We start from the raw sequence: 13,560 nt of genomic DNA on the forward strand, positions 1-13,560 counted from the left end.
TCCTGTGTATCATGACTTCCTTTTCAATATATTTGCAGTTTTTCAGCATTAACATTTAAATTTTATGCATTATCACATTTTGCTATATGATTTGACAATTTACAGCGAAATTAGAATTAACTGAAAAAGTGCCAGTTTGGATTTTTCGTTAGAATTTTTGCCTCCACAAGCATGATGTCCTGGCACCACTAACTGTCACTTAGCAAGCTCGTTAGCTTAGTCACAAATGGGACAATAAGCAATTTATTTAAAATATTTTTACTTCTACTTTGCCCTGGTAAGGTATCTACTGAAATAAATTCATAATTCAGCAATATTTTGCCATTTTAAATGCTTGTGTGATGAACAAGGATATCACTTTGTGTTGAAAAGTGGTGGGGACATAGGGGGGTTGATGATACACTTGGGTCACGAGACGTGACGATGCACAAGAACAAGATGAGAAGATTATATTGAAGAAACATGAAATGCTGAAATATATCTGTGAAAAAAATTGGAGCATTAAAAACTTAATTTCCTGCATTCTGGAGACATGTACTGCTCCGATTTCTGGTAGAAATGTCTTTTTCATATAAAGGGTAACAAAAGATTCTACTGGCAGGTGACAATTCATAAATATAAAAACATAACAGAAAATAATGCTGTAATCAGCAGCTTGTTTTTTTTTAGCTTAAGTTACTTTTTTAGACAATGCACATTTGTTTCTTCTGTCTTTAAATTGCATTGCATGTTTTCTTAATGTGCAAATAAACCTTTCTTAAAGCATTTTCATTTGTTCTTTGATCTTGATGCAAGCTATTTTTTAGAATATTTTTAACAAATGCTTTCAAAAAGTGATGAGGACAAAATCAGCCATTTCAAAATGTGGTGGGGACATGTCCCCAGCGTTCCCAATGTAAATGACACCTATGGTGACTTTCACACTCATAATCCAAAACAGTGGTCTGAGATCGCACACGCCCAATTTGGACAAAGATAATAACAGAAAAATGCTCACAGTGTCAGAAATAGGATTATCAGACAGTCACGGCTGTGTGGGTTGCGGACTGAAATCAGGTTTTGAAAACTTTGAACGAGAACTAGAACTTTTTTCCTGGGTAATGTATGTAAACCAAACCTTGGCCAATTTGTAAACAAGTCATTTCTCTAACAGATGTCTTTAAATTTACTGAATGTGGGTTGTACAGTACTATAGACAACTTTCCTTAAGCTGACAAACAAAACCTTCCTAGAGTCTGATATAGTAAGCACTTAAGAGCACCCTTAACTGACTTTAGATTTTTTTTTTTTTTACATCCACTTAATGTTGAGGCAAGCTAGTAGTAATTATTGGATTTTGATGAAAGAGTTGAGAAGAAAAGACTGAGTGCAAGCATACTTACAAACAGGAAAGACTGGTAAATACTCATTTCCCATAGAGAGGGCTTAAGAGGCATATTTAGTGTTTTTTCTGAAAATTAGACCTGTGGTTTTACTTTGTCACACAGTTTATTGTTACCAAACTACAGATATCCATAAGTATTGTCGACAGACTTTGCATATGTGACCTCCTTCCATTACCCTGACTGAGCCTCATTCGGGCCTATAAAGCCGATTAGTGTCTATCTATATCTCAAAAGGTTTAACTCAGTATGAGATACCTTCAGTTTAAAGACTAAACCTGACGGAGCTCTCAAGGCTCTGATACTAGCTGTCTACACAATGTTTTCCCTTGATTGGATAACACACCTTCTTGTGGTGTGTGTGTGTGTGTGTGCGTGTGTGTGTGTATGTTTGTGTGTGTGTGTGCGTGTGTCTCAGTTTGTGGTCATTTTTACTGGGATGAAAGCTCCTGTGCTCCTGGGCATTCAGTGGGATTAACATAATTGTGGTTAATTGCCAAGGAAATGGCCTGTGAGGCTCATCTGCAGTGTTCGCAGAGGGGAAAACAGATTGTCCCTCTGTGGATGCTGGAGTCAGGGGGTCTTCCCTCTCTACACACCGTTAAACACAATATACACACTCATTCTACACAGCTGAGAGTGATATAATGCAATTTTCCACGTTTTATTTGGCATTTAATGCACACACAAATGTACACACAAATGTACACACGTATGTACGTATGTACACAGACCACAACACACAAATGTACTTATTACAGATTAACCAGCACACCCACTTAACATGGAATTAACAAGATCAAATACTGTCTGTGAGTCTGCAATAGATAATAGATGAAATAATTAGCTAAATACTGAAACTATCATATTTAGTTATTTCATAAAGGCTTGAAATTCATTGGACAGTTATTGGAGCAAAGGTCTAACTGCCATTCCTCACATCTTAAATTGTGTCACAAAGCAAAACTATTTCTCTGTCCTCTGGCAAACACACTAATGATGATTGATTCAGCCCTCGACTCGAATGAGTAACTTTTTATTTTAATACTTGCTGCATCAGTGCTTCAGAGTTAGGAGGGGTTGAAAGGCAGCAGAACAGACTTACAGGCCTTCTGTTAACAAGGAAATGCCCACTGCCACTGAAATGCCCTTAAAATAAAGATCAAACTATATGTTGGGGACCTCACTGATGCCAGTGCTTATATGTAATATTCACCTTATCACTGTGCTCTTATTTAAAGCTGCTGTAAGCAATATTTTTACATTGACAATGAATGAAAGAACTATATGTAATGTGAAAGAGCTCCCTTGTAGTGACAAACATACAAGAATGATTACCCGCCTTTGCATTTCCCCTCAGCTCTTCAGAGTGATTAGCTTCTTTTAACTGATTTCTTTACTGGTTTGGTTCAGTCTTGCTGCTATCATTAGCATAATTTCTTGATACAGCAGGCAGATGTTTTTAGTGGGAAAACATCTGATAAACTGCACTATCTGCCTAGCACCAAACAGCAGACAGACAAAGCTAGCAACTAATATAAACAATAAAGGATGTAGCAGCTACAGCCAGATATTTTTTCTCAGGAATATAAACCGCACCTAGCAATCACGTTTAGCAATTCTCATAAAGGATGGCTAATTCAGAATTATTTTTATTGATCTGCAGATTATTTGCTATACCATAAATTGCTCTTGATGCTTATTTTTCACATTTTTGCCTTTATTGGAAAGTTTGACAATAAAGAGGCAGACAGGAAACGGGAGGGGCGAGGGGGTGGTATGACATGCACTGGTACATTTTGAAGGAGACTATGGGAGTCGCTGTAGCTCTTTACAATCTAGAAAGTTGTGAAGACTACCAATTCAATTTCAATTCAAATCAGCTTTATTGGCATGAATGTGTAAGAACAGTATTGCCAAAGCTACATATAAATTACATAAGAACAATTAATTTCATACATTTCATTAAATAAGTAAATAAAACAGTAAAAGGTGTGTTAAAAATTCCGTAAAAATAAATATTAAAAATAAAACTAAATAAATAAAACAGTAAGCGTGAGTGTGTGTGTGTGTGTGTGTGTGTGTGTGTGTGTGTGTGCGTGTTAAAAAATAAAAAATAAAATAAAATAAATAAATGAAACAATAACGTGTCTGTTATTATAATATTAAATTAAAAATTTAAATCAAATAAATGGACCGTAAACAAGTGCGTTTTTGTGTGTGTGTGTGTGTGTGTATTAATCGACAAAAAAAATGTATTTATTAATTTAAAAGAAAATCTGTTCTTGCATGTATAGATGCATGTATAGTCAAAATACTTAAAAAATACTTAAACTTGAACAGGTTTTCTTCCACAAACTGTTTCCTCCCTCTTACAGAGCCTGACAAGCAGTTTAATTTCCTCATTGATCCAGTCAGTATCAAAGGGCATATCGAAGCGCATTAGTATCAGTTTGTTACTCAGGGCTATCTAGTTACCACTTTTTAAAAAACTGTTTATTCATTGACTTTTCTCATGTACAGAGCATTTACAGGAGAAAATACAGAAAACAGGCATAACTGAAGTAAAAGTAAAAATGTAAGATAAGTCAAAGAAATAATCCCTCCAGACCCGCCCGCCCCTACCTCCTGACCAGGGCCATAATAAAACAATAGTGCCAGTAAAGAAGAGGGAAGAATTATAACAATCATAACAATAATAATAAGTGGCAAATAGTATGTATAATAAAAAAAACTAATAAAATAATAATAATCTAATTACATACATAAAAAAATTATAAATACACATAAAATGAAATCAAACTCAAGGATTACACATAGTACAAAGGGGCGTCCGTTATACATTTCAACATAGCTGCACATGTGTGTATACCAGGTAGATCCCCTCATCAACCCACAACAGGTTGTGGCATATTTCGTCTTTAGTTCCAAAAGCCAGACCAGCATTTATCAAAGAGATGTGTTTTTTCTTAAAAGAAAACCAAATCTTTGGGTTGAACATTTTCTTTTTCTGATGCCGTGTACCAGGACATTTCTTTAAGCCACATGGACACAGAGAGATAGTCCATGCTCTTCCATAATAGTACAATACATTTATTAACAGCAATCATGGCCAGTCTGATTAACTTAACTTATATTTTTTGTCAAGAGGGATGTCTAAAGTTACCACTTTTATGAGCTCAGTCATTCCTTTGAACAGCGGTTTCACATTCTCCCTGACATTTACACAGCATCATGTCACTAGCTCTGCATGTCCGTTTTTTGACACAAGACAGCTGTTAGTTTGTTAGAGCAGTTTAAATGTTTATTGCATATAATGTGTAATCTCAGTTTTAATTATAAAAATCAGTATGAAGCTTAAGACAGGTGGGTCAATGAATAATAATCTCTTTCACTCATGATGTGATTGGTCACACTGATGGAACATAATTACAATAATATTGGAAATTATATATTAATATTTCTGAGTGAGCAGGATTGTGATGCAGCTGCAGAATGTAGTTAGAAAGTGTTTTTTATAGGTTTCATATAGTCTGATTATGTAAATTTGAAGTAGCTGAAATAAAGCCACTAAATGCTGTTGAGCCAAAATCTAAATAGATGTCTAAAATTGATTAAATAATTATTTGCATCTTTATTACACACCAATCAGCCAAAACATTGTGGCAGGTGAAGTGGATAACACTGATTATCTCGTCACCATTGCACATGTCAGTGACAATGGTGGACATATTAGGCAGCAAGTGAACATTTTGTCATCATAGTTGATGTGTTAGAAGCGGGGAAAATGGGCAAGTGTAAAGGATCTGAGCGACTTTGACAAGGGCCAATTTGTTGTGGCTAGACGATTCGGTCAGAGCATCCCCAAAACTGCAGCTCTTGTGGAGTGTTTCCAGTCTGAAATGGTCAGGAGCTATCAGAAGTGGTCCAAGGAAGCGGTGAACTGGCAACAGGGTTAGGGGTTGCCAAGGCTTAACAATACATGTGGGGAGCGAAAGCCTGGACAGTGTGGTCCGATCCAACAGACGAACTACTGTAGGTCAAATTGCTGAAAAAGTTGACGCTGGTTCTGATAGAAAGGTAGATCTGCTGCTAATGTCTGAGTACCAGATATCACACCTTCAGAGGTCTGGTGGAGTACATGCCACGGCGGAGTCAGGACTGTTTTGGTGGCAAAAACGGGGACCTACACAATATTAGAAAGGTGGTCAGTATGTTGATTGTTGTACACATACCTTCAGCCTTGTGTCTTTTTTAATCGGGGATAATTTCAGTAGTCAATGTAAGACTTTCACCTGTGAACCTGTGCTCAGTAGTAAAACAACAAGTACAACTACACTGCTTGACTGCTGTTGATAAAGAGCTCCATAAAGGAGGTTTTTACAAATACTACTCTTGATCTGCCCATGTCACTGGACTGTGTAGAGCAGTTGTTAACCTTACACTATTTTCACTATACTATACAATCCCATTAGCAGAGAGATCACACACCCAAGCCCTATTTTGCTCATGCAAGCATTTACTTTCCTTTTTTTATTTCCTTATTTTCTTTTTGCAGTTCAACGCATTTAACCTCCTCGTTTACTTTAGCCAGAGACGTTTTCTAAAAAATTCCTACTCCAGGAATATGTGATCCATGATGAAAGAGTTTAGTCTTTCCTCTTTAGTCTAGAATTATATACCAGCAGTATATGCTCTGGTATATGGGCTTCCTTAGTGGGGGAGCTGATGTTGATCCCACTTGAAGTCCTGGGCGATGATGGTGCCCAGCAAGTGGAAGGACTCCACAGTGTCAGGTGGAGACAGGAACGAAGAGGGTGACCATTTAATGTGGTGGTGAGCAGGCCAGCAGACAAAAAAAAGTCCACATTCACATTAGGCTTTGCTGCATGGAAATACATTTAAAAGCATCCTAACCAATGATCCACAGGTGCCTCTGGGGTGTCCCTTTCACTGTTTCTTTGCAGACAGATGCAGCGCAGTTCTGTCAGGTTGTCTATTAAAAGATATGCCAATTTCAAAGTGGGTTAAGTTTAGGCAAACTTTACAATTGATTGAAGTCTCCTGGCCATTTCTCTTTGAATGGAGTTGATGTCTACCTCGTCTGCAGCAAAGTCTATGCAACCACCTTTCAACAACAGTAGCTCTGCTACCTTAAAATACAGGTTAGTGTTATTTGTGTCATTTTAAAATGCTTGTGTTAAATTGCTTAGTAGGGTACATAATCTTACTTTGCAGATTAACACTCACAGGATGTGGAATCCTGCTGACAGGGTTTAAAGACTTTTTTTTACTTTTCTTTTGCACAAAAGCCCTAAAGCAAAAAATATTTATATTTTGTTGTTTGTTATTTGCACATCAGAAACCATTTAATATACTTACCATATGAAACACATGACAATAAATCCTGGATTTGCTGCAATTTTTTAGATGATTGGAAGTGGCTCCAAATAGGACTGCAAACAGAGCTCGTCCTTCCTTTGGATAGATGGCCTTTTCCTCAGGAGTTAAAAATAGTTGCATTCATTGCATTGATTAAAGTGCACTTACTACTAGAGTCCAGTGTCCTTGCAGCCCCGATAAGAATGTTCCACTGCATTACATCAAGAAGAGGAGGAGGTGGACTCAGTGTTTTACATCAATGATGCTTGGTGCTCAAACGCAGTCAAGATGGACTCTGTTTCCCATGTGTCAGACTGTATTGTGAAGATGAAACTTTCATATTGTCATCTGGTTGCTGCTGTTTACATTCACCACAGAAGCAAATAAAAAAAATGCACTGTGGAATGTTTGGGGTGTATACGTGTATGTATATATGTAGATAAAAAAACTGTATAACTTGTTTTATTTTTTGTGTTACCATATTTTAATGTAGGCCTATTATATGTTGTGTGTGTGTGTGTAGCATGAAGGATCTCCAAATTTTGTTTTGTTAGCCTTGTGCTGTATAATGACTAATAAACAACCTTGTACCTTGTTTTGTTGTTTCTTTTCCGTTCTTTTATTTGTTTGTTCTCTTCCTGTCATCTTTCTCTTTCTTTGTTGTTTTCCCTTTTTTGTTATGTTTAAAATATCTTGTTTTGTGACCCCTAAGAGCCCAGACCATGGTTGGTCATGTACAAGAGACAATACATGCTGATGACAGGCAGATGGGACAACAATTTGATACACATTGTTCCAGTCACTAGCTGATTCCTGATTAGGGTTCATTCTCTCAGACTCAGACTTTCCCAGGTATGCTGCATGCAAGTTCCACTTACACATTTAGACTTCATCCTCCAAGAAGTAAGGAACCAAGTAGCTTTCCATCTCTCCAGTTTCAGGCATTTAAGAGAAGCATTTAGCAAGTGAGGGATAAGTATCTCACGTGTCACAGGAAGATTCAGTGGAAGTGCATTGAGTTAACCCATCTCCAGACAGTCGCTTGACACGGCAGTTGGCTCCTTGTATGTAGAGGGGAGGTATTATGACCAATGTAGGGTTCTGTGTAACTGGCTTTCATTCTTTGTTGCCAACGTGGACATAATTTTCGGAAACTCCCAGTCCATTATGGCCATTGTAACCCACTTGAATAGACAAAAAACTTCCCCTGTGGATGTATCGACCTGGGACTGACTCACCTATAGGTTGGAATTCAAAATGGACATTTCAGCTACTGAGCGGCTCCAGAGGGGTTCTCGTTCAGGAAGGTATAAACATTCCACAAATAGAGCACAGCCCAGGCAGTTTGACCATCTGCAGAAACACAATGTTGGATTTAGTCGCACTTCACGTCAGGCTTGTGTCATAACCAATTAGTTACAACTGATTAGGAGAGCCACACTTAGCCAAATTCTCTCTTGTCCAAAAAGAGCCAAATCTTTGCCTTGGGCCATGTAAAACAGGAAGGACTTGACCCTGTTTACCTTCAACTTTGCTTTCCTAGTTGTTTTTTAATGATGGACAGATGCCCTCATGAAACCGTTGATTATCATTGGGGTAGCTGTGAATAGACATAAATAGGTGAGTAGCATTTGATGTAGAATTGGAATCTTACAAAACACAAAAAACATTGTATTTATTACGGTTTCTTCTAATCAGTGGAGCCATCAAAATGCAGAATGTTGAGTGCCAACTGGTGATGAACCTTAGCCATTTTATCAATTTACTATCTAACTTTGTGCAAGCCACCGACTCAGCACTGACCCTTAGGCCAGTATCCAAAGGTCAGGATGGTGTCTGGATTTCATCAAAACACATACAGGCAATTAAGTATAAAAGAACGGATTATGTAATGCAGAATTGAATGTATGCTAAGTGATATGGCATGTATAGCTGCAAATATAGGAAAAGTAGGAAGTTTTTTAATTCAACACGCCGATTTTGATGTACAAGCTTAAGGGGTACCTGGAATCTGGAAAAGATACAGTGTGTTTAGACTCTTCAGAGATTAAAAAACAAGAGTAATGTGAATATACATTTATATAACCAGTAAACTGATCATATCTTGAAGAAGACAAGATGTAAGTTGCAATGCCAAATCTGGCATACACCGAGAGTGTGTGTTGGCCTGCATACTGAGACACATTGGTTTTTTCACCCATCTGTATATCTTGTTATAGGTACTATGTGTGTGTGGCCATCCTGCTCTACTTCCTTCCTCTGCTGGTGATGGGTTGTGCTTACTTGGTGGTGGGACTGACCCTCTGGGCCAGTGAGATCCCTGGAGACTCTTCTGACCGCTACAAAGAGCAGCTGACTGCCAAACGCAAGGTAACCTGCATTTTAGATAGCTGCCTATAGCTTTTGGATTACCAACTATTGTAATCAAATTACTCCAAACTCGTCACATGCACTTTTGTACACAGCAGCCCTGAACATGTGTGCCTGCATTTTCATCCAGTGATGAAATCACCATCACAGCACCATGCACCTGAATCCCAGCCTTTTATCCTATCTTCTGCTGTGGTTTTCAAGCCTATCTATTGTCTTTTCAGTCCACCGCAATCTCTTCATCCTCTGTTTTCACCATCAGTTCTTCTCCTCTCCTTTCTTTCATTTTGAGTGATCTTTAATGGCCCATGCTTGTCAGGTGTGGTCACAGTTTCAGTTCCTTACAGAATACTCTCCAAATGAAAACACTTGCAGAGACTCGCCTTTCTCACCCTAGAACATAAAATAAGAATCCTATGATGCTTTACACAGGGCATATTTAGTAAAGGTGCACTGTAGCTCAGTATGTGAACATTTACTTTGATATGCATTTTTGGAAGCATTGACCCTACTTTCTGTATTTCATCATATTTTCCTTTAGTTTTCTGTACTTTGGATTGCTAGTCCACTTTATGTGGTGTTAAACTTGCAGCGAATTTAGCGGTCATATTAGCGGACAGAGTCCGGAATGAGCACCGGAATCAGGCCAGCGGGCAATGGAACCGGTCTCAGCAGCTACCAGGACTGAACACAACTTCCTGTTAGTCAAGTGCAAACACAGGAACAAGGGCTTTAAACCCCACTTAGGACACTAGGCAGAGCAGGTAAAGAAAGTGATATTTTTGCCAGTGATTAAACTTACAAAGGAAGCAGGCAGTCCAAGGAATGAACAAGCCAATGTGCACAAGTAAACAAGAATCCAGGGAACGTGAAAATTCAAAATAAAACAATAATCCAAAAACCAGAAGGGGAAACACCCAACAGCATAACTAAATGACAAGGACAACTAAAACAAGTAGACTAAACAAGTAGAAAAAGAGGGGGCTAACTTCAGTAGATCCCTCTGCAACACAAAACATAGGCATAGTGCTTAATTCACATGTTGGGTGAAGTGAACCCAGAAGCAGAACAGAGACAGCGATGGGAAGTAGGTTTAATTATTTTATATAAAAAGTTTGTCAAAAGCATGTGAGGTTAAATAAGTATCATGACACTTAGGCGAATAGGCAGAGGGAAGGGCTTCCACCAGGGAACAAAACCAGCTGAGGCAGGTGGAAAGAGACAGAAAGGGAGGGATTATCCGAGCCGGGGGCAAACCAGAAAGCCAGGAGTCTTGAAAACCCAGGAGTCTTGTAATCCAATGCAGGTTTGTGCTGGCGGGAGTAGGACCGAGGTAGGAGGCAGATCCAGAGTGATTGTAGACACAGAGACAAGCATTAAACAGGGCGCAAATACACTGAGCAAATTTACCAAGGAATGCTGCACCAAGACTAACTGCATAGTTGAATCTGGTGGCGTGGAAGCACAGAATACAAAGCAGAGGAGGCTGATGATGATCCCACAGACAAACAGAAAACCTCCTCTTAAACAGTTAGCTCCATCTGTCTGTTAAAGAATATGTGGCCTATACAGAACAGAATGAGGTATATACAAACACAATTTATTGAATAGGATAAGTTATTATTAACTCAACTGTGTCTTTGCTTGTACTGACTGATGATCCAGCATCTCCTCTACTGACAAACTTTAGCATAGCACCTGTAGATAACAATACTATCATTCATTTTACAGGCTGTATCAGGCCCATTCAAACTGACTCCCCCAAGCTTACCTTTTATACATTTTCAAAAATAAAATACTATTTATACAATAGCTTGGCTGAATACTTAGTGATCATTATTTACTGAGACATGTGCATCCATATTGCCCAGCAAGTCCAGCTAATTAACATTTTAAATTCAGTATTTAATCAATAGTCACAGTCAATCCATCGCTTTCCATCTTGAAAAAGGCGCTGGATCTGTCACAACAGCCGTCAATAATGGCAGACAGCAACAGCCCCACGTCAGCGGTGGACAAGAAGGAATATAACTACTCTGTCCCTAACAACAAAAATATAACCTAACTCAACATTAGATTTAAGTTAAGTATGTCATGTTGTTTTCTTATTGATAGCTTGCTAAGGTTAACATTGCTGTCTTCATAATATCAAATGTTAGCTTAGCACGGCTTTGTTATGGGTAGTAGGATGAATGTACCTATGTGTTCGTTACAGATAAGGAAATTGTACAGATTCACAATTGCCTTCTCCTAACAGAAGATTAAAGTAGAAAAAAAATTAGTAAGTGGTACATTTATTTTCCTCCTATTGTTTACTTTCGCTTTCAAAAACCATAAATCTGCTAAGCCTGGCCAAGCATACTGCAAAATAAATAGATTTAACGGTTTGTTAAACATGTTCTTCTGAGACTTGAGCATGGGAGAAAAGGTATTTATGACATATCTAGGAAGCTGTGGTGAACAGAAATCTTAGAAACATCATTTTAAAACAAATTTACTGCAAACACAGTAAAAGCCATAATTGTTTTCTTTTTCTTATTTTCAGTCTTCATTATTGATTGCAGAAATTCCTCGATTATGTTACCTGTGCAGGACACCAGTCCACTACTCTAATGAGGCAGCTTCACAGATCTGTTACTGAATACTCCACAGTCCACAGAGGGATGCAATCAATACAGAGCAACATGTTTTCATCATCATAACATCAAAAAAAAAAAAACAACAAACTGATAATACCCGCTCTAACTTTATTGTGATGGATGGTTTTCCTGGACAGGTTTAACATGTATTATATATTATTTATGGGGCAAGTATACTGTTAAACCTTTCGACAGATTAGTTTTACTGAGATGTCTTGCGTTTTGACAATAAACACAAATCTGTGAGATTTCTTGCAGCCTGAAGGCTTTTTTACAATATTAAAGTCTTCCCTGGCCTTTATGATCTAGTCTGAAGAGTACATGGACACTGGTGAAATCCGGATTGGAGGAAGAAGCAGTAAAAATGAAGACATAATGGTACTGTTACGTGTCCAACAGGTGGTGAAGATGATGATCGTGGTGGTGTGTACTTTTGCAATCTGCTGGCTGCCCTTCCACGTCTACTTCCTGCTGCACCAGTTCTTTCCTGACATGTTTGAAGAAAGGTTCATCCAGCAGGTTTATCTGGCCATCATGTGGCTGGCTATGAGCTCCACCATGTACAACCCCATCATCTACTGCTGCCTCAATGACAGGTTAGTCTGAATCTACACACACACACACACAAATATATATATTCATGTATATTTAGTTTACTGTAAATTCTCAAATATTTAACCCAACTTCTGAGAGAACTGGGATTTCATTTGATGTTTATTTTTATTTATGTATATGATATTTATATGATCTGCTCCAACTGCAATTTGTGCATTAAACAAAAGCATTCCATTATTTTTACTGCAAAGTTCATTCATTTTTATGGTTGGCATTGAGCTGCTGTCAATAAAATCAAACACTTCCTGCACAGATGTTGCACATGTAAAGCTTTGCAGCGACTGGGCAGAATGCCTCTCTATCCTAGAGCGCTGTTAATTACTGTTAATTTGACACTTGAAAATGTGCATACAGCTCAGTGCAGCGCGTTGTGAGCTACAGTGCAAGTTCACAAACCAAAGAACTCCATTACACCATAGGGCTGACTCTTTTTTATTCAATATTGGAATTACCATTCAACCGTTCCCTAAAATGACCATTTGAAAGCCCTGTTGCCTTATCAGTAAACTTAGCTGTTTGGATGGAGAAATGGAGGAAACCAGCAAACTGTGGGGTGCTCCCATAGCTTAGGGGTTAAGATGGCAAACATGTACTGCAACATATCCGGTTGGAGTCGGACCAGGGATCTCTAATGCATCTCTCTCTCCCTCATTAACTGTCATTACGCCACTGTCTGTAATAAAGGCTAAAATGCCCCCCAAACAAACTAGCGAGCCATGTTGAACAGATAATTATGACATCAAACCAACTGAGAGGTTATGTGTGATGTGAAGCATTTTGGATTCAACACCATAGGTGAAAAAATAATGGATAAACGGGGGACTGCCTTACAGTAATATCAGCCTGTCAGCTAATGCTGCCTCACTGAGGCGGTGAGGTTGAGGCACTGTGAATGAACGGAACAGCATCAATTCTACATCTCAGTCTAGGATTAGACTATGTGGGTTGCCTTCAAATTCATTTGAACACGAATGTATATGTAACACGGCTGAAAAAAGCAAAGCAAAAGAACATTCCAATTAACTTTTTAAATGTTGCATAAGTCACATGACGTAAGTCACATGATGTTGAGGTATGTTAGGCCAAGTGGTAAACAGTTTAGGAAAAAATTGGGGTTTGGGTTTTAAAAAGTACATTACACAAGTCACGTGATTTACATAAGGTTTTTATTC

The 13,560-nt window shown here is 38.3% G+C and overlaps 1 protein-coding gene across 1 annotated transcript in view; it reads left to right on the forward strand.

Annotated features, from left to right (window-relative positions):
• The window catches only part of tacr1a (tachykinin receptor 1a), a 68,309-nt gene that overhangs the window by 47,807 nt on the left and 6,942 nt on the right, over positions 1–13,560 (forward strand). Inside the window, exons 3-4 of the mRNA XM_038703452.1 lie at positions 8,984–9,134; positions 12,173–12,369. Coding sequence (XP_038559380.1) covers positions 8,984–9,134; positions 12,173–12,369 — 348 coding nt within the window. The remainder of the gene's footprint in view (positions 1–8,983; positions 9,135–12,172; positions 12,370–13,560) is intronic.

Source organism: Micropterus salmoides, unplaced genomic scaffold (genome assembly GCF_014851395.1).
Source record: "Micropterus salmoides isolate LMB-PRFRI ecotype aquatic unplaced genomic scaffold, ASM1485139v1 Ms_hic_scaffold_7, whole genome shotgun sequence".
NCBI classification, from domain to species: Eukaryota; Metazoa; Chordata; class Actinopteri; order Centrarchiformes; family Centrarchidae; genus Micropterus; species Micropterus salmoides.